This window comes from Cuculus canorus, chromosome 2 (genome assembly GCF_017976375.1).
Source record: "Cuculus canorus isolate bCucCan1 chromosome 2, bCucCan1.pri, whole genome shotgun sequence".
In the NCBI taxonomy this organism is placed as follows: domain Eukaryota; kingdom Metazoa; phylum Chordata; class Aves; order Cuculiformes; family Cuculidae; genus Cuculus; species Cuculus canorus.
This window is the reverse complement of record NC_071402.1, coordinates 126815074-126833799: the sequence shown is the minus strand read 5'-3', so window position 1 is coordinate 126833799 and position 18726 is coordinate 126815074. Positions and strand designations below refer to the sequence as shown.

At 40.8% G+C, this 18726-nt stretch overlaps 1 protein-coding gene across 3 annotated transcripts in view; it reads left to right on the top strand.

The window, feature by feature from the left end:
- The first annotated feature begins 1998 nt into the window (after positions 1 to 1998).
- The window catches only part of STK31 (serine/threonine kinase 31), a 52879-nt gene continuing 36151 nt past the window's right edge, over positions 1999 to 18726 (top strand). For 2 of the 3 annotated variants that reach the window (XM_054058670.1, XM_054058666.1), the window contains exons 1-10: positions 1999 to 2247; positions 2342 to 2394; positions 3988 to 4086; positions 5065 to 5139; positions 5859 to 6017; positions 7531 to 7886; positions 9656 to 9815; positions 11788 to 11903; positions 12709 to 12868; positions 18301 to 18423. In XM_054058670.1, coding sequence (XP_053914645.1) covers positions 2145 to 2247; positions 2342 to 2394; positions 3988 to 4086; positions 5065 to 5139; positions 5859 to 6017; positions 7531 to 7886; positions 9656 to 9815; positions 11788 to 11903; positions 12709 to 12868; positions 18301 to 18423 — 1404 coding nt within the window. In that variant the 5' untranslated portion in view covers positions 1999 to 2144. The remainder of the gene's footprint in view (positions 2248 to 2341; positions 2395 to 3987; positions 4087 to 5064; positions 5140 to 5858; positions 6018 to 7530; positions 7887 to 9655; positions 9816 to 11787; positions 11904 to 12708; positions 12869 to 18300; positions 18424 to 18726) is intronic. The other variant, XM_054058667.1, reaches the window with a different exon arrangement.

The following is an 18726-nucleotide window of genomic DNA, read 5'->3' as shown; positions in this document are numbered from 1 at the left end:
AACCCAAACCATTCAGTGATTCTATGAAAGCCGCATCTGGGCATACAATTATGGACTTGCAGAAGAAGCCTGGTGCCTACAAGCTTCGCAGAGCACCCGTACGCCTGTGCCAGGTTGGGCTGCTCTGGCTGAGGTCAGGGAACGCTTGCTGGCAGGAGCAGTGCCCCATGCACTGTGCAAGCACTTCCCAGATGCCACCATCTCCCATCTCCCTCAGGCGGAAGGGTGGACACCCACTGGCTGGGGCACAGGGGTAGCACGGGTAGACCCTCTGGGCTGGGCAGTGGGCATGGCAGCTGCAGCGCAGGGCAGTGGACGATGTGCGAGGAGTTACTATTGCAAAAACTGCAATATTTTTGATGTAAGTGTGAGAATTAATTGATAAGGTTTGCTGTGCGAGGAGTTACTATTGCAAAAACTGGAATATTTTTGATGCAAGTGTGAGAATTAATTGATAAGGTTTGCTGCAGCTGGTTTATATGTTTAATTATATTGTAATATAAATCTGACTTGTATCAAGACATAATAAGCAGACAATCTCCAGACATGGATAAATAACCTGAAAAGATAAACACTTAGAGTTGCAAAAATTTATTGATATGCTTAATTTTCTTGTAAGATGAAGCTGGTTTAGCTCAAGAGATAACCTGTCTTAGGGCTGCAAGAATTTATCATAGAATCATAGAATGATCTGGGTTGGAAGGGACCTTAAAGATCACCCCCCTGCCATGGGCAGTTCCAACCCCCCTGCCATGGGCAGGGACACCTCCCACCAGACCAGGCTGCCCAAGGCCCCATCCAACCTGGCCTTGAACACCTCCAGGGATGGGGCATCCACAACTTCCCTGGGCAACCTGTGCCAGTGCCTCACCACTCTCATGGTGAAGAAATTCCTCCTTATGTCTAGTCTAAATCTGCCCCTCTCCAGTTTATATCCATTGCCCCTCATCCTATCAACACAAGCCTTTGTAAACAGCCCCTCCTCAGCTTTCTTGTAGCCCCTTCTGGTTCTGGTAGGTCGCTATAAGATCTCCTCGGAGCCTTCTCCAGGCTGAACAAGTCCATCTCTCTCAGCCTGTCCTTGCAGGGGAGGTGCTCCAGCCCTCTGATCATCTTTGTAGCCCTCCTCTGGAGCTGTTCCAACAGCTCCATGTCCTTCTTATGTTGAGGATTCCAGAACTGGAGACAGTACTCCAGCTGAGGTCTCACAGGAGAGGAACGGAGGGGCAGAATCCCCTCCCTGGCCCTGCTGGCCACGCTTCTGATTTCCGTGAAAAATTACACGCATGCATGTAAGTGGGAAACGCCTCCCGTCCCAGCTCTCATCTCGCTGCTCGACTGATCCGATCGCTCCCACGTGCTCCACAGCCCTCAGCGAGGCTGTTTGCTTCCTAAATCCCCCAAAAGAGCCTTAACCGATGATTCGCCGCCGCTTTGGGTGTCAGCGGGAGCGCGTGCGCGGCGGGGGGGGCTCGGGCGCGCGGGAGTGAGAGCACGTGCCGGGGGGAGGGAGCACGTGCGGAGGCACGGGGAGGGGTGGGCGCCGTCGCGCGGAGCTGGGCTTGGGGAGCGCTCAGGGCGCCACACCGGAGCTGCCGCTCTCCGAGATTGCCAAGGGGCTGCGCAAGAGGGAGGAGGAGGAGGAGGAGGAGAAGGAGGAGGAGGAGGAGGAGAGGGGGGGAGAGGAGGGAGAGAGCGAGGAGGAAGGAGAGGAGGAGAAGGAGGAAGAGGAGAGTTGGAAGAGAAGGAGGAGGAGGAAGAGGAGAGTTGGAAGAGAAGGAGGAGGAGGAAGAGGAGAGTTGGAAGAGAAGGAGGAGGAGGAGGGAAAAGAGTTGGAAGAGAAGGAGGAGGAGGAGGAGGGAGAAGAGTTGGAGGAGGAGGGAGAAGAGGAGGAAGAGAAGGATAAAGAGGAGGGAGAGAAGGAGAAGGCGGAAGAGAAGTAGGAGGGGTCCCGCTCTGCTGATGGGAAGTGGAGTCTCTGCCAGCCTTAGGGGGTTCCTTGCGGCTTTCCCTAAGGGAATGCGTGCCTCTCCATTGTTGGGGAGAAAAGGCGAGGAGAAGCGTGGGAGCAAGGCCAGGAGCCTGCTGAGATTGAGCCCTTGAAGTGCTGAGAGCTGGGAGGAGTGGCACCTGTGGGTCCCCACATGCTGGCCTCGAGAATGATGCCCGCATCCCCTTCTTCACTGCAGGTACCTTGCAGTGTCCCAGGATCCGCTGTCATGGATGGAGACATGAAGTACGGCAAAGGTAGTGTGTATAGGTCAGGTAGCTTTTTAAAAAAACTCAACAGACGCATGCCTAAGGCTTGAGAATAATGACTTTTTTTCTTCTCTCCCTCAAGTTGAAGAAGTTGTGTGCAGCCATGTGGAGGATGCTGTGACCTTTTGGGCGCAGGTGAATGTGGAGAACTGTTTGGTTTTAACTGGGTTATTCGAGGTGTCTGTACTCCCAAGAGATAGGACGAGAGGGAGTGGCCTCAAGCTGCACCAGAGCAGGTTCCCATTGAACACCAGGAAAACTTCCTTCACCGAAAGTAGGTGAAGTGCTTAGGGATGTGATTTAGTAGTGGACAGGTACGGTTGGGCTTGATGATCTCAAAGATCTTTTCCAACCTAGTGATTCTATGATCTTATCCCTGTTCCCCCAGTGTGTTTCTGTACAAGTGAGACTAAATGATAGTGTTTGACATTGGAGAAAAAAAGTTAATTTAGATTTCAATATCGTAAGTAGTACTATTCCCTTTTGAACTGAAATCAGTTATTCATTTCTGAAACGTTAAAGGAAATTGTTCATCTGTTTGAATTGTGGACCAAAAAAAAAAAAAACATTGAGGGTTGAGAGATTTGCTGTGGACCGAAGAACAGCATAGGAGTCAGGTGGGGCCTTGCTGGGAGTGGATCCCCTGCTCTGACAGCTGAACATTTGGGGCAGTTTCAATGAAGCTGGACGTGGAGATGGTTCAAAGGTGCTAGGAGCTTTCAGGTTCTGTGTAGATAGATGGGCAGGAGAATGTTGGAGGCGGGGCAATGAGGAAAAACCAAAAAAAATTGTTTTCATTAATGTGGGAGGTGCAGCAGGGAGAGGGGAGAATCCAGGAGGAGTACCAAACCTTGCCTTTTCTGTTTGGTCTGCTGGCTAATTGCTATGTGTGCATGTTAGCCAAGACCTGTGTAACATTGAGCCAGCTGGAGGGGGTAATGCTGCATGTCCTTGGTAGGAATTTGGGGAGGGGAACCAAACTTTAGTCATTGTGTTTATGGAATAGCTTCTTCTAATAAAGGGATTTTTAGATACAACAGTTGTAGGTAAATCTCTTATGTTCTTACGCTGTCTTTCTGAGACTTGGTCACAATGTTTTATCTTGTATTGTAAGGTACAAAATTTAGGAGTCGTCTTCTATGGTTAACAAAATAATTTAGTTGCACTGGTGTTTTCTTCCCTGCTCTGAGTTGTAGATCCTTTCCTTTGAATTTTGAGTAGAATGTTGGCTAATAAATGCCGTGTTACTGGAACTGACACAGTGCTGTAGTGGTTCAGATACTAAGTTGTAACTGGGAAGGCTCTGCTTCTGTCATCCAAACCAAAACTGTAGTCTTGCATGCAAAAAGGACGAGGGGTATGCCAGAGCTGTTGTCTCCTTGTATTAAGGAGAGAAATAAAATAACGCTAATTACCTACCAAAATTTGTGAGAAAGGATAAGATCTGCATACTGCCTGCAGAGCCTGGGAATTAAACTGTTAAAAACATTCATTGCATATGCTTTCTTTGTGGTACTGGGTCCCTGATCTATTCCAGTAATTTTCAGAAGAAAATGAGCGCAGGCTTACCAATGCTGCTAAAACCATGCAGATTGAAAGCTTAAGGTGAGGCATTACTTGTCTCAAAGGCAATGCAACGTTTTGATTTAAATTTTGGCTGTTATAAACCATCAAGTATCTATTAAAAGTGACAGTTAATAACTCATACCCTCTGTCCCTGCTTTTTAGAATGTCAGTAGATGTAATGAACTCTTGGAATTAAGTTGTGTGCTGGCAGAAACTTGTCCTAGGGCTAATGCAATTCTTGGCAAACCTGATTTTAGTAAGGTAAGTTGGTTGTATATGTGTGGAGTTTGTTTTTCACCTGGATGCAAAAGCCTTAATTCTGTGCAACCATTTTCTTAGGTATTTTCTTTATCTTTGAATGTGCTGTGGGATATATTATCTTGCAATCTCTTTAAGAACTGCTGCCTTTCCTAGAGAAAATGCTTATTTTGTGTGAACTAGCTGACATCTTTCTGCACTTCAGACTTCAGCTAAACTTGGCAACCGTAAGGTTTTTTTAACACTCAGGAAATACTGCAAGAGGCTAATATACAGAATGCTGAATTATCTTTTGCTGTCCACTGTACATTCGTGAGTTATTTTTAACAAAAGAGCAGTGTTTTTTCAGAAGAGTGATTTTTTGCTCCATCTCAATAAGTGCGGAGGATAGTGCAAAAACCTATAAAGTTAAATGTGGTGGACAAAGTAAGAAGAAAACAAGGACATATTTAATGTCAGTTCTGTGACAAGCATGTGAAGAGCGATGGCAGCGTTTGGTTTTGTGTGTGACGTACTGATGGTTTATTGCAAAGTAAGGTTTAAATAAAACAATTCGTCTGCACTGTTTATGTGTCCATGACCTTCAAAATTCCTCTTGGAAGAAAATGCACCAAAGACAAACCCATTTTATGTGTAGTGCGACTGGCTTCTTTGTCAGGCTTACTAAAACATCAATGTCAATAAAATGTTGCAGCAACAGATTAACAGAAAAGCTGTGGGCATCTGATGTGTAAAATGTTGGTGTTTTTATAGTTGCAAAATTGTCTTTGAGCTGTTGGAGTAGAGGATTATGTTTTTGACGTATCTAGCATATATTGCTTTGAAAGCTAGGATATCATGCATTACTTTGTTTTTATGCTGCTATTGGGATAATTCTAGGAGAGTTGGAAAGTAAGATTTGTACTCTATTGCAAATAACCATTTTGAGGTATGTTTTTATTTTTAGAATGCTTTTCTTCATCTTTGTTTCCTAATTTCCAGATTTATGGTGGGTGTTTTTCTGAAGATGCGTGTTGGTACAGATGCGTGGTGCAGCAAGTGATCAACAATGAAAAGGCAGGAACTATTTTTTAAGTCTTTAATTGTAAATCGATTCTACATGCAGGATGATAGTAATAAATGCTGCTCTTCTCTTTTTGACAATTCCTGTGTGAATGCATTTAAAACTACTGAACATACACATAGGACATTCAAATGACTTGCAATTTTGAAAAATGCTGATGCAAAGACTGCGCAACTTGCAAAGTGGTGTTTGTATCTCTTTATATAGAGATTCACGCATGGTAGTTAATGTTAAGCAATTCAGTTTCAGAACTTCTGAGTGGTGAAAAAGCCAGCCTTTGTGTGATATGAGTGATGCAAATGATCTGAAAGAGCTGTTGATCAGCATTAGGTGAATGATACAGAAGGCTAGTAGTTCCTATTTAAAATGATAATTTCTAAACAGGCTCGTTGGCTTGGGAACATTAGATTCCCTATCTGTCAATTGAAGAAAGTTTTCTATATTGCTTCTTAGTTGTAGCCCCTAGAGAAAATAAAAATTGACAGCAAAGATCTGTTTTGTTACTTCAGATTTTGTCACGAAGCTCTTGGGTATGTGCCGACTTAAGAGATTCTTTGATTCCTTTCTCTGAAGGGTATTGAGGTTTAGCATATAAGATTCTGATCTCTACAATGTGCACGTGTTAAAATACTTGTATTCTAGGAGTTGTCAGCACAGGTTTCTGTAGGAGGTTGGTGTAGCCTCTGTTGGTTTGTATTTTATATGTTTGCAGTGTCAAGTGTTGTACATTGACTATGGAAATTCTGAGGTTCTGAATAGATCAGACATAGTTGAAATCCCATCCAGTTTGCAATGTCCGAGTATTGCCAAGAAGTACAGACTCTGGGGACTGCGGATACCAGCTTGTCAAAACTTGAACATGTTTGACCAGGTAAGTAACAGATTTTGAAGCGTTTAGATGGTGGGATCTCTAGCAGAGGCGGCCAAATATCAGCACAGTGTCACCAGGGGGAGTCTTCTAAGAGTTGGATGGATAACTGTGAGGGCAGGATGCACTGGGAAGGACTGACTGATCTGTTGGCCTGAACTAGAAACTAAAGTAGTTTTGTCAAAAATGGTTCATGTTGTGCTGGGAGGTGTGTGTGATCTTTAGAGTGCACTTTTGCCGTCTTCAGAGCCTCAATTTTATTTCTGACTGACTCAAATTTTTTTTCTGGCACCGAGGAAACAAAGTACCTTTTATTTTATTTTTTTTTTTTTTTTTTTTTCCCCTTCAGAGGGAAAAATACCTCCCTTGGTCACAGAACCTGCAGTAAATTCACTTACATCTGTGAGCTGCTGGAATACTGTATGCCTGAGTACCCTACAAAAGTTTGGTCAGGAGAGGGAGTAGCAGGTGAATGTGAATGGCAGTGGGAATGGCCAGCAGTGAATATAGAAAGGCTGATGCCAACAGGTCTGATAAAAGCTTTGAGCCCTCTTGAGTGGCGCTGGTGACCATTGGTGGAGCTTTACTAGTAGTGGTTTTGCTTTCTGGGACATCATTTCCAGTCTTAATGGCGTGCTGATCCCTGTGTTCCTATTGACATTGCTTCATGTGATTACTTAAGATGGGTGAAAACCTCTCTTATCAGTTCCCTGGGGTTTTGTTTTTGTGTTGTTTTTTGAACAGTTCTTGTTGCTTGAGGTAAAGCTTTTTTTGCTAGCTCCATGTAGCTTTCCTGCTCTCATCCCTTCCATTCATAATTTTCAGCAAAGCCAACATGTCTTCAGAAGTGGTAGGGCTAAACCAAGAAAACCCTGTTAATTAATTACAACTTTATCGCAGATTTCTTGTGAAGGTCTTGAGTGCATTCACCAGTCTTTCAAAGCTGTTTTTCTTTGTTGCTGATGAAACTCATAGCTGCCGACTCTGGCATTTCCTGATTTCCAAATAAGCAGTTTCAGTAGGGCAGGGTTCCATGAGGTAGGTACACATAATTTATCTGTCACTGTATTCTGTTTCAACTTCTGGACTAGTTATTGAAAGGCTGTTAAACAATGGAGTAACTATTTTTTTTTTTAATTTAAATTTGTATAATACTGTTAAATAGTTGTTCTAGTATCCTTTAAAAGACTTGGATAATCTGGTTGCCAACTTATGTTGAGAGATGATGGGGCATTGGACTTCTGTCACTTATAAATGATTCTAGAGTTTTCAAAGCTGAACAGTGAGGGAGAACTATTGGTATTGAAGTCCAATCGGCATTGACAGCGGTTAGATCAGGTACAGTTGTAGTTGTACAGATACAACATTCTTACAGAATAAATGTGGTAAACGTAAGCTTTAACTCTGTGACTCTTTTTGGGTTTTGGTCTTAAACATGTTTTTTATTTTACAAAGGGGATGACTGATTTCAGCTAGAGTGTCCAGTACACAATTTCATCGTATTTTTATTTTACAGGGGAGGAAGTTCCTGAGCAGCCTAGTTTTTGAAAAAGAAATAAAAGTACATTACAAAGCCAAGCACAAAGATGGTACCATTATTGCCCAGGTGGAATATGAAAAAGTAGATATTGGAGAAGAGGTGGCCAAGGCAGGGTTTGCTGAAAAATGCACATCCTCAGGAAACACCAAAGATGCAGAAGAGAAAAAAGTAGATGGCATGCAAAACCAACATCAGAAGATAAAGCTTTCATTACCACTGTTGCTAAGCAGATCTGGTTATGTGAACTACAGTATCCCAAAAGGGCTCTCTGACAGCGTAGCTGCCAGTGCAAGGGATGAGATTTCTACTGGAAATCGTTTATTTGCCTTGAAGTAAGACGGTGGGATGTCATAGAAAGCTTTTTCTGAGTGCTCTGATTAGTATGGTTGCTGGGATGTGAGTATATGAGAAGGTGGAAGGGTGAGAGTATCTAAGAAGTTTAGTTTCTGTCTTTCCAGCATCAAGTAATAATACTGGGACTCAACAGAAGGGAAGTACATGTGATTCTCTGTGTGTGCATGCTGTCGTGGTGGGAATTAGGAAATTAATCTGTAGAAAGCTGTTCATTAGTCTTGTCACTGGTTAAATAGCTTGTTCTTTCTTGTTTGATTTCCAGAGACAGACTGTTCTCATGTACCTTAAGGAAAAAAAATATCAGCTAGTAAGCAGAGGAAAAGATAGTGGACAGTTTAGTGGAAAGTGAAAGTTGTAGGACATAAGGCTTCTAGCAGATTTTGCAGTGATAGGCAATGCAATGATGTTTGTTTTGGTGTCTGTGTAATTTCCATAGACTTCACTGAGACTTTTTGTAGCTATCCCCTATTTATTTACCTCTGTTAAAAATTCATCTGGACACAAGTGTGGAATGTAAAAGTACGCTTACCTAGCAGGACAAACATGTTTTGGTGGTTTATTTGTGTAGGAATCTAACAGCATGTTGTTGTAAGAAATAAAGCCATCAATCACAGTTTGAGGTGAGCTTTAGGGGATAATGATGTCTCTGCAACTTGTAATTACATTGACAACGGGTGGTGGTAAGTTGGCAGTTACAGTTATTGTCAGAAATCTCTTTAAAGAGGCTTGTCGTACAGTTTCTAGGATTGCCATGGCAACAGGCTGCTGAGAAGAATGTTTGTGAGTGGGAAAGATGATATTTGGCTTTCAGAAAGTTGAGATGATGTAAGAAGTAATGTTATCCAAAAAAACTTTTTTAGAATTTGCTGATGTTCCGTGATTTGGGCTTCTTGAACGTTTTAGTTAATCAACTGAGGACATGTCCTTCCAAGTACCAACACAGTACCCAAATCTGGTTTACGATTAGATCATTTAGGCAAGTCTGTGCTGTTAACAAATGTAAAATATTAAATGAAATGCATGCTAAAAGGAAATGAAGTGCTCTTCAAATAAGTCTAAGTTAATAATAATGGATCTCATCCTGAATCAGTTTGATATTCTGAGCTGCCTGTTTTATGAGTTATAGATATGCTCAGAATCTCATTTTAAAGAAGAGGGAGCAGTTATAGCCTAGGATGGTACACCAGCAAAGGCAGCAGAGAAAGAAAGAAGCTAGGATGTAACCAAAGCCATGCAGTTGAGGATTAAGTTGATGTGGGGTCTAGTGGAGCTTTGGTACCGCTGTCACAGTGCTGTGAAGCAGATGGCTTCACGTCACTCTTCTTTGTTGTAAAAATAGCTTTTCGGATGTAGATCCAAAACATTAAAGTGCTTTCGTTCGCTTAGTAGATAGAAATTTTGAATTGCAATGGACCTTGACTTTTCGGGGTCTGCAGCGTGGTATGGTAAGATGGTTTTTGGATGGAAAAGACTATTGAGTTCATGAAAACACATGAAAGGGTTGTCTTCAAATGACATGTTGTTTTCCTCTGTGTTGTATAACAGCCTTTGTAATGACTGGTGTGGATAGGGGTACAAATTCTGAAGAAGGAAAGCATGATTGTGTAGGTGCTTCTGCAGGCTTTTTGGTGTTATATTCTGTAATTGTTACTGAAATTACAGTAGCATGAAAGAATGCATATTGTGTTTTGTTGTGGTTTCTTTTTTTTTTTTTTTTTTTTGATTAATTCCTCTTAATTTCTAAAAGGGAAAAAGTGCTGGTTTCTACACCAGTGCCAGACAGCGGCCTCGCACAAATAAAACCAGATCAGAATCCATTTGAGCTTCTCAGAAGAGAGAATGCAAATCTCTTGCAGAGGCAGGAGGAATTAGAATTCAAGGTTCAGAAGCTGAAACGTGAACTTAAGGTATGTAGAAGTGTGAAGAGGGCCCGTCTGTCCTCATGTTTCTGGCAATGCTTCTGTCTTATGGTTCTGTTATGCTGCAGCTGAGCTGTGCCATATTGTTTGGAATAGAGAAGGATTAAATTAGTTGAGTGAAGACTTGGCTTGCCCTGGTGCAGGGAGATGCTGTCGTGGTGTGTCAGTGCACGCTCTGCAGTCCCACTTGGACCGGACCGTAGCTCCCCTTGGTGTATGTCCTGGCTTCCCACTGCGCTTGGTGCAACTGCTGGTTTGGATGTAGGAGTTCAGTTTGAATGTGGAGTTTTGCACTTTGCAATTAAAAACATGCTTTGTGTAAGGAGATAATCCTTTCTTCATTCACTTAGAGGGAAGAACAGCTTTCTCTGTGTTGGGTTGAAAATTCCTAAGCGTCACAGAAGCTGTGGAATTTTAGAAATGGGTAAAAAATATTATTTTCTTAATTACTGCTTAATAGAAAAGATGCTTGTTTCTTTCCAGGGGTTGTTCCTAGCACTACCTGAGAAGCACAATGCATAGTAATAGTTACTGATAGGCTTAAAAAATGGTGTGCATGGTTTTAAGTGTGATAAACAGCAGTATTAATAAGAGATTGTGTGAAAGGATGTTCTCATGAATTCAGAGAAATGTGCAATTCTTATCTCTATAGATGGGAAAAATTGCCATTGTGTAAATCCCTTTGACAATCCAGAAAACTGATCTTGCCCATAGTTGTTTCCTTTTTCTTTCTTGCCAAATAAAACTGCTCATAACCAGCTTTGCTTCTCAGTTACCTTTGCCTAGAACATCTGGGTTTCTCTATATAAACTAACCTGTCATTGCACGTGTTTCCCATCAACTAAAGATAGGAGGTTTGTGCACTTCTATGCAAACTAAATTAACAAGCAATAGAATATATGCCTACAGCTAAGAAAAAATACTTGAATTCAAGGAATTCTTAGAAGCCTTTCCTAAGTATAGTCTGGTGATTTTTTTTTTTCAACTGTTTTCTACAAATCATAATTAACATTTTTTGTGTTGAATGCAATTAAACTGCTTTAAAAGAAAAGATTGTGGGTGTTCTTTTAAGTAAGAACTTACTAGCTCCCTGTTAAAAGCTATGTGATAGAGAGCGATTTGTTCTAGAAGGGTGGTGTGTGGTGGTGGCTTTGAGGTATACTTAAAAAAACACCCTGCAGCCATGAGTTTGGATGCTTATCTGCAAATACAAAACTATTTAAATCCTTTTATTATTCTTTTTTGTTTCTTTGTTGGCGTTTTTTTTAATTGTGAGTCTGAAAGGCTAACAAATGTATTTTGTTACCTAAAGTGAGTTTATAAAAGCATCTCTGTGGTATGAGAGCAAGACATTTCAGATGTAGGTTGTCTCTTGAGGAATATGGCCTTCAGTGGTGTGTGGGTTTTTTGGGAGTCAAGAATATTCCATGTCTTTTCTTAAGAATATTCCTTGTAGAAAAGGTCAGGATGGGTTGTACGTGCAACCAGAGTTTTTGTTTTGCCACACCATTTGGAGGTCTGGTGGTGGTGAGAGTGAGAAGTTTAATGAGGTCCTGGACTTCCATTTCCCTGGGCTAATGGGTAGGAATTTTTCAGCAAAGAGAGAAAAAAATTCCATGTTGTCTGAAGTTTTGCTAGTAAATGGGAAGTAATTGAAGAAATATACTCAAACACATCACTGCTGAAATGAGAGGAAGTAAATGAACAATTAACCTTTAAAAAGCTATTAAAGAAAATAAAATTATTCTCATTGGCATGTATATCTTTCTAGGCATTTTGTTAAGTGTTTTGAAGAGGGACAGCTCTGTGCGTATGCATATGTGTGTGTTTATGTCTGCTTTTCAAGAAAAGTCTGAGAGTTATCGTCTGCATTTTAGTAGCCCTGGCCGACTGTTGTGACTGTTGATCTATCTTTTCTTCTCTTTGTTAATTGACTGCTCCAAAATAATTAATAATTCAGAGAGAGAAGGAAACATCCAGGAAAACTGCTAAAAGTTGTGAGGAAACCCTACGTACTTCTGTTGCAACGAAAATGAGAAGTTTGGCTGCTATGGTGAAGACACTGAAACAAGTTAGGTATGTTTTTTTTTTCTAAAATAGTATTATTTGTCATTGTCCACTTTATCTCTTGAAGTCATGCATGGTTTTTTGTTTCCAAAAAGTTTTGTTTTCTTAATTTTATAAGAAAAATGTAGTGTTGCATACAGAGGGGACTATTTCCCAAAAGCAAGGCTGAAACTTGAGCTTTTTGGAAGCTAACAGAAGAATTTGTGTTGTCTGCTTCTCAGCATTTATTAGATGGCTTCTGTTCACTTCTGCTCCTTTACCATAGCTGTTGCAAGAAAAGCTTTCAGCTCCATCGTTGAGGAAGATACTCATTACTAAATACAGCTAGTTGTTAAAAGTAACTGTGTTGTCCTTGGGTATTTGCTGTGGGGGGTGTATCTCTTCGGATAGCCCAAATTACACTTACAGTTTTAAAAGAAGGGACAAGAAAGAAGACTAGAAGCAGAAAAGCCCATCAGCTCCTTTAAGAAGGAATATACATATTGGGGTGTGTGTAGAAGATGAGTTAGAAAAAACACCAAGGGAAGAAATAGGTCAAAAGGGGAATTATAGGAAGGAGGGAATTTCCATGCCCAGCCTTCCCAATACTGAGGTATAACGAATGTATTCTTGGTCCTTCTTCCTTCCTCAAAAAAGATTTTGCGGCTGAATGAGACAAATTGCTGCTGCTACCTTTTCAAAGAAACTAAGTTGTTAACATGGCTGTTCCAAAATCTGTATGTTCCAGGGGGTCTGAATAGCATTGATTCTTAAAATACTTAAGTTCTGGGGGAAAAAATCGAGGTAAAATATTTTTTTCTTCCTTACAACTTAGGCAAACAGATAAGAGCGGTTGTTTTGGGGAGCAACTCTCACAAGCCATAGAAGTAGTTACAGAAGGATGTCTTACTGTTCCATGTTCCTTGGAAAAATTGCAGAAGATTTGGACAGAGTATGACTTGGCTCAAGAGAGGATTTGGTTATGCAGCAATGTGGTAGGTTGGAATTTTTTTTTCCAAGATCTATAACAGCTGTTGGCAGAGTATTTTAGTTCTGTAAGTATAGCTGGATAGCATGAGCACAGCATGGAAGCATCTGTCCTTTGCTAGATAACATTTGAGGCTTTGCTGCCTTTGCAAATACTGATGTATCTGTGAAGTGTTATTTTTTGTGTTAAACCTAGACTTTTTGATGCCCTTGGTTTTGTAAATCTGAACATGGTAGCCGAAAGGTTTCTGTTGAGTAATAACTGTTAGAAATCACTTTAACTGTGCAGCAGTGTCTATCTTTAAAACGTTTTGTTAAAGTAGCGTGCTGCTACTCGGTATACGCTTTCCTCACACGGGGAGTCGTGGGGAGAGCTGTATGCAAATACAGTTGTAGAGCAAGGTGGACTTTTATGGAAGAAAGCTGCCATCTAGCGCAACTTCTCTGCAACCACAGATCTGAAAAATCCATCTTGGGTATATAGATGCGAGTGCATTCATAAGGATGGTTATATACTGTGTCTCTTGTGTGTGGTGATGCTGCATTAGGCAGCGAGAAGGTTCCCTGGTCCTTGGCAGGTGTTGTGGTAAAGCAGGGAAGGGATGGTAGTTGTGTGTCTGGGATCATGTCAGCAAATGTGTTGTGACTGTTCTCAGGTATAACCTAAAACATTTTAAGCATGTTTGCCTAAGAAGTATTGCTGTATTACACCAAATTTAACAGCTCATGTAATGGACTAGAAAATAATGAGCCGTGAAGAGAACCTACGTAAGTTCTGTGCTTGCTTGTGTAGGGAAAGCTATTAAAACATCTACACCATGGCATATGTGTAATTGCTATAGGTGAAAAGAAACAGTTTTTAGTAAATAAAAGAAAGTCAAATGCTTAAACTTGACAACATTAAGATGAGCATTAATAAGCAGATGACATTTTAGTGTTGCATCTTGTATAGGGGAGCAGTCATAGAATCATAGAATAGTTTTGGTTGGAAGGGACCTTAAAGATCATCTGGTTCCAACCCCCCCTGCGGTGGGCAGGAACTCATCTCACTAGATCAGGCTGCCCAAGGCCTCATCCAGCTTGGCCTTGGACGTGTAGAATAGCAATGCATAGAAGAGCTACACTGTGAGGTACCCAGGAGCCAGGGCTGCTTAGGGATTCACCTGCACATACTTTCCTTGGGTGGCTGTCTCATCCCATGTGTTATAATACCAGTTGCAGTGTTCTGAAGATTACATGGGCTGGTTGAGCTCAAGTGGGTCTGTAAGCCTTGTTGAACAACCACAGGCAAGCAAAACAAAGCCATCTTACAACTTGTTTCTGCCCCTCCTTGTTCAGTTTTGCTTTGGTTCAGTTGGGCTGGGAATAAAGAGTAAGAAAACTCTTAATGTGGACAAGAGTTAGGACAGATGCAGGTACAGTAGTGTGATTGGGGAGACTCAAAGTTTTCATTCAAAGAGGAGAAGGTTGCTGTCATGTCATTCAGGTGACAGTGTGAGGGCCAATTTTCTTGGTTTTCTTTGGTTTTTTTTGTTTTTTTTTTTTGAGTCACCAACCCCAACAAATAGCATGCTTTCATGAGAAACAAAATAAAAGGAGGTTTCATTCTTGAAGAGTGCTTGAGGCTTTACTGGTGGACTAATTCGTTGGAATGTGTTAGGCAGTCTGGACGTCACCCATTTCGGTTTTGAATGGCTAACAATGAAGTCATGTCTGCATGGTGCACTGTAGTGTGTTACACTGTCAAAATATTTGAAATACTGCTAAAACGAGCTTACAGCACTATGCTGCTTCTGGTAACTCCATGTGGGTTTGTGTAGCCCTGCGTTTCACGTTGGCAAGGTGTGGCCTCACACATGGCTTGAAAACTAGTTTTGTTCAGAAATCAGCACACTCCCCTCTCCCCCCAATTCTGACATTGTTCCTAGTTGCTCAAGCTAAGGTGTAAACGAGTGGTGACATGAAGTCTTATAACATTGCAAGAGCACGTTGTTGTAAAAAAAAAAAAGAAATCCTCCTATCTGAAGAGAGGAAGTTGTCATGGTAGCATCACCAATATTTTAAACGTGGAAAAATAAAAGAGACGCGAGTTCTGCTGGATGTCAGGTATCCCCCTGAGTGCTGCAGAAGGTATGCAAGTGGGAATATGTGTGGAAGTGTAAAGCTCCCTGCAGAATTAATTTAGTTTTCAAGGCAAATTGGTAGCAGCTGGAAGAAGGATGTCTCTAGGCTCTTGTGGAATTTGTCTGAAGTATTTTGAAGACTCAGGTAGGTGAAGGGCACAGAACAAGAGTTTTGGTTGCATCACACAACAGCTGTGTTACCACAAAGGCGGTGTGACTTTTTTTTTTTCCTGAGAATCGTTTTGATTTTCAAAGATCTGTTTTATGTGCTGTAACATGTCATGGAATCTTGGCAACTGCATTTTCAAATACAAGAAATGTCCAGGATGCACAGAGTAGAAGGTGTGCTTGCTATTCTGCTTGTCATTCCTGCTTAAATTATCCTGACTGTGGGTGGGCTAACAAACAGCACAACTGAATACGTTCACGTCACTGACTTTGTTTCTTGCTTAGTTGAAATGAGGTGCATGTAAATCCAGTGTACAGGAAGCCCTGTGAACCCAACCAGATGGATGAAATAGCTGGTTATTAAATTGTAGCAGACTGTTTAACTCAGTTTGCTTAATCTGTCAACCCAGCTGTCAAAATTGGTTTTACTAAGTTAGATCTTACTATTCAGTTGCCTAAGCAATGTGCTGTTCCTTTAACCTCCCTGGAGTGCTGATGCCCTCTCTCACTGTCACAAGCCTTATTTGTTTGTAAGCTCTTGAAAGTGGACACTGTCTTGCTTTTGGGGGTAAACCTAATGCATCTTAAACAAATATCACAGGCGTGAGTAAACCAAATAAAGTTTGAGTGCAGTTTGGGAGTCAATGGCCTTGCAGTTTTCATTGTCTATACTCTCTTAGTTGGTTTCTGGTAGTTTACCTGTGTCTGTCCTGCATGCTGTCCCCAAAATGAAGAAGGATGACTGAGGCATTTGTTCTTAATAAGGTATTTAAGTAATGTATGTCTTGGAAACGTAGGAGGATAATCAGTGGACTGAGGTAGTACTGGGGTATGGTGTGTATGAAAATAGCAAAGGTTGTTCTTCTGGAGTGCAAATGCTTAAAAGTATTATTAAAAAATAATCATAGAATTTGATCTGAATTCTGTGTCCAAATAGGAAGCTGGTGGTCCTTATCGCTTAACTAGCTCTCCTATCAAACGTTACTGAGAGGATGGTAGCTTTACAGATGAAAAAACAGAGATAATTAGAAGTTCCCCTGATGGCAATGTAGGCAGATACTCATAGCAGACCATAATACAAATTCTGACTTCTTGGTCAGTGTAGATAGTGTTTTATGGATGTGCTGTTTAGTTTAAGATTCTATGATTTAGAAACACATTGGAGACTGTAGTGTACATATTCAGTGGTTTTGTGGAAAGGATGGGAAAATAATCGTGCCAATATTTAAAAAAGGGAAAGTACTCGTTTGGTCATTTAGGAAAAAAAAAAAAAAGGTGGGGAAGGGTGGTATAAACAGAGCGATTTATTGAGGATACTGATGCCAGAGCTATTTATATCTGTTCTATGTACTGCAAAGTAGTAGCTTGAACTAAAGGGAACTGAAAACTGAGGTAGAAAGTAGAAAGAGGCTCTAAAAAGTGATTAGAACTTATCCATGGAGGAGGATTCCTTTTTTTCTCTTGCTTATGAGGTCATTAAATCACACTAAAGCAAGAATGTACTGATGAGGTCATTGCATTATATGTATCCAGATGCTATGTATTTCCATAAGCATTGCTGTAGTTACCAGAAACAAGATGATGAGCTTGCTTGACGTTTGGTATGACCAGGTCTGGTGGTTGGGTGGAATTGAGTTTGGATTGTTAGTGGAGTTGTTTTATTGAGAGGTATAAGATGGACCAGGCATAAAATAGATTTTGTGGTTTGAGGAGCCTTTAGCCTGTTCTAAAGCTGTTTTATTCTGTTTGCTGTTGTAAAGAGCTCACATCCTTGTAAAGCAGCACATTGGCAGTATTTTAACAGCCTAACTCTGAAGTGAACTCTCTGAAGTCACTGTTATTTAACAGGCATTATCTGAGCCATGAACTGTCACATGTACCCAATTAAATAGCAGACACCGCAAAGAGACTTGTTCTGTGGCTCCCCAGCCATCTGTTGAGTTCCTGGATTGTCACTTAGTCATGAGCAGACTGTTAAGTGTACTCTAGTGTTTGAATGGATATTAATTGGAGTTTGGTGGCCTGGTTGAATCTCCTACTATATTAAGTCTATTGCTCTAGCTTTTGAAGTAATACTTTGCAGAAATCCTGTCTTATAAAGGAATGAAGACTCTTTGTCAGAAGGAATATTTTTTTGTACAGTGCATTGCAGTATTTTTTTTACAAACTAACTCCTATCTTATGCAGGAGGAAGTCTGTAAAAATTGTGCGTGCTTTTGGTCACCAGAGATGCTCTAGAAGTGCACAAGTTTTTGTTGTTTCATATTCTTAAGTGCTGAAACAATACATTGTGTTTACTTTCTATAATGAGGCTTAATCCACTGATTTTTATTATCCTTCGCACTAATATCTGGCTGAATTATAATATTGGTTCAACTGTGAATTTAAGTTTTAAAGCAGTGTATGCTGCAACTTGGAATTTCATTTCTAGTTGAAGTTTATCTATCTTTCAATTTCCAGCCATTGGATCTTATTCTGCCCTTTTCTGTAACAGGCAAAAGGTTTCTAGTCTGTCTTCTTACTTAGAAACTTACTTAGAAACTCCTGATTAAGGCAACTTTTAAGCTTTCACTGGGTAAACTTAATTTAGAAACTCCAAAAACCAGTGTTCGTGTATACATTCTTATTTTGCAGTTATATATTATAACTATTATGTATTGCTTGTCAGCAGCTTGTGTTCATTTGGCTGTTCTTTGGCTCCATGTGAAAGTGGTATTAATACTATGGTTAACTCTGTTTTCTGTTTATTTACTAACTGCCTTCCACACTAGATTTCAAGATGGGGAAGGGAATGCATGTTAGAACAGTGACTTACAGCTACTTAAGTCAATTTACTTACTTTTTCATTTTTAGAGATAGATGTGGAAGGCAATAGCAAGTCTTTACAGCAAGTCTGTAAAGACGTACTTTGGTCTTCCATCTTCACATGTATTTTCTTATTTCTCTGGGCGTGTTGGGTTAAATCACTGTAAAAAGAACACTGCAGGCATGCTTCTGAGTAACTTCCTGCATCCGTTTTGAAAGCTTTGGTTTTGGTCAGTATTGTACTAATCATACTTCGCAGAGATCAATGCTTTTTTGCGTCATTTTCCACATTGTGTATGTGGTGTTTGAGTGTGAGTTGCTGACTTGCTTTTCCTTCTGCGAAGGATGAAAGGGATGAATTAATTGCCAAAAGAGATGAGATACGGCAGAACTTGTGTTCAGCAGTTGAAGAATTAATTTTGGAAGTGGATCAACTGCCCCTCTCTGAGCGCTCAAGAAAGTTGCAGGTAAGGAGGTTGTTTTATCAGTGTTGATTCTGGAACACTGAGAAACTGTGGAGGGTATTTCTTAAATGTTCTTGTTGGAGACCTTCACAGCAGCAGTTGAAGCTTTAGCTAACAATTCTGAGTTAAGTTGTACATCTGACACCTGTAGTTCTCAGTGTTACTTATGATCCTGGTCTCCTGGGTGTTAATTTCTAGAGGAAAATTGTTATTTAGATCCTGGATTTGAGCAACAGCTTTTCTCTTATGCTACTGTTTGGTAATTAACAAGGCTTCACAAAGCACAGAATGTTTAGTAGAAGGCAG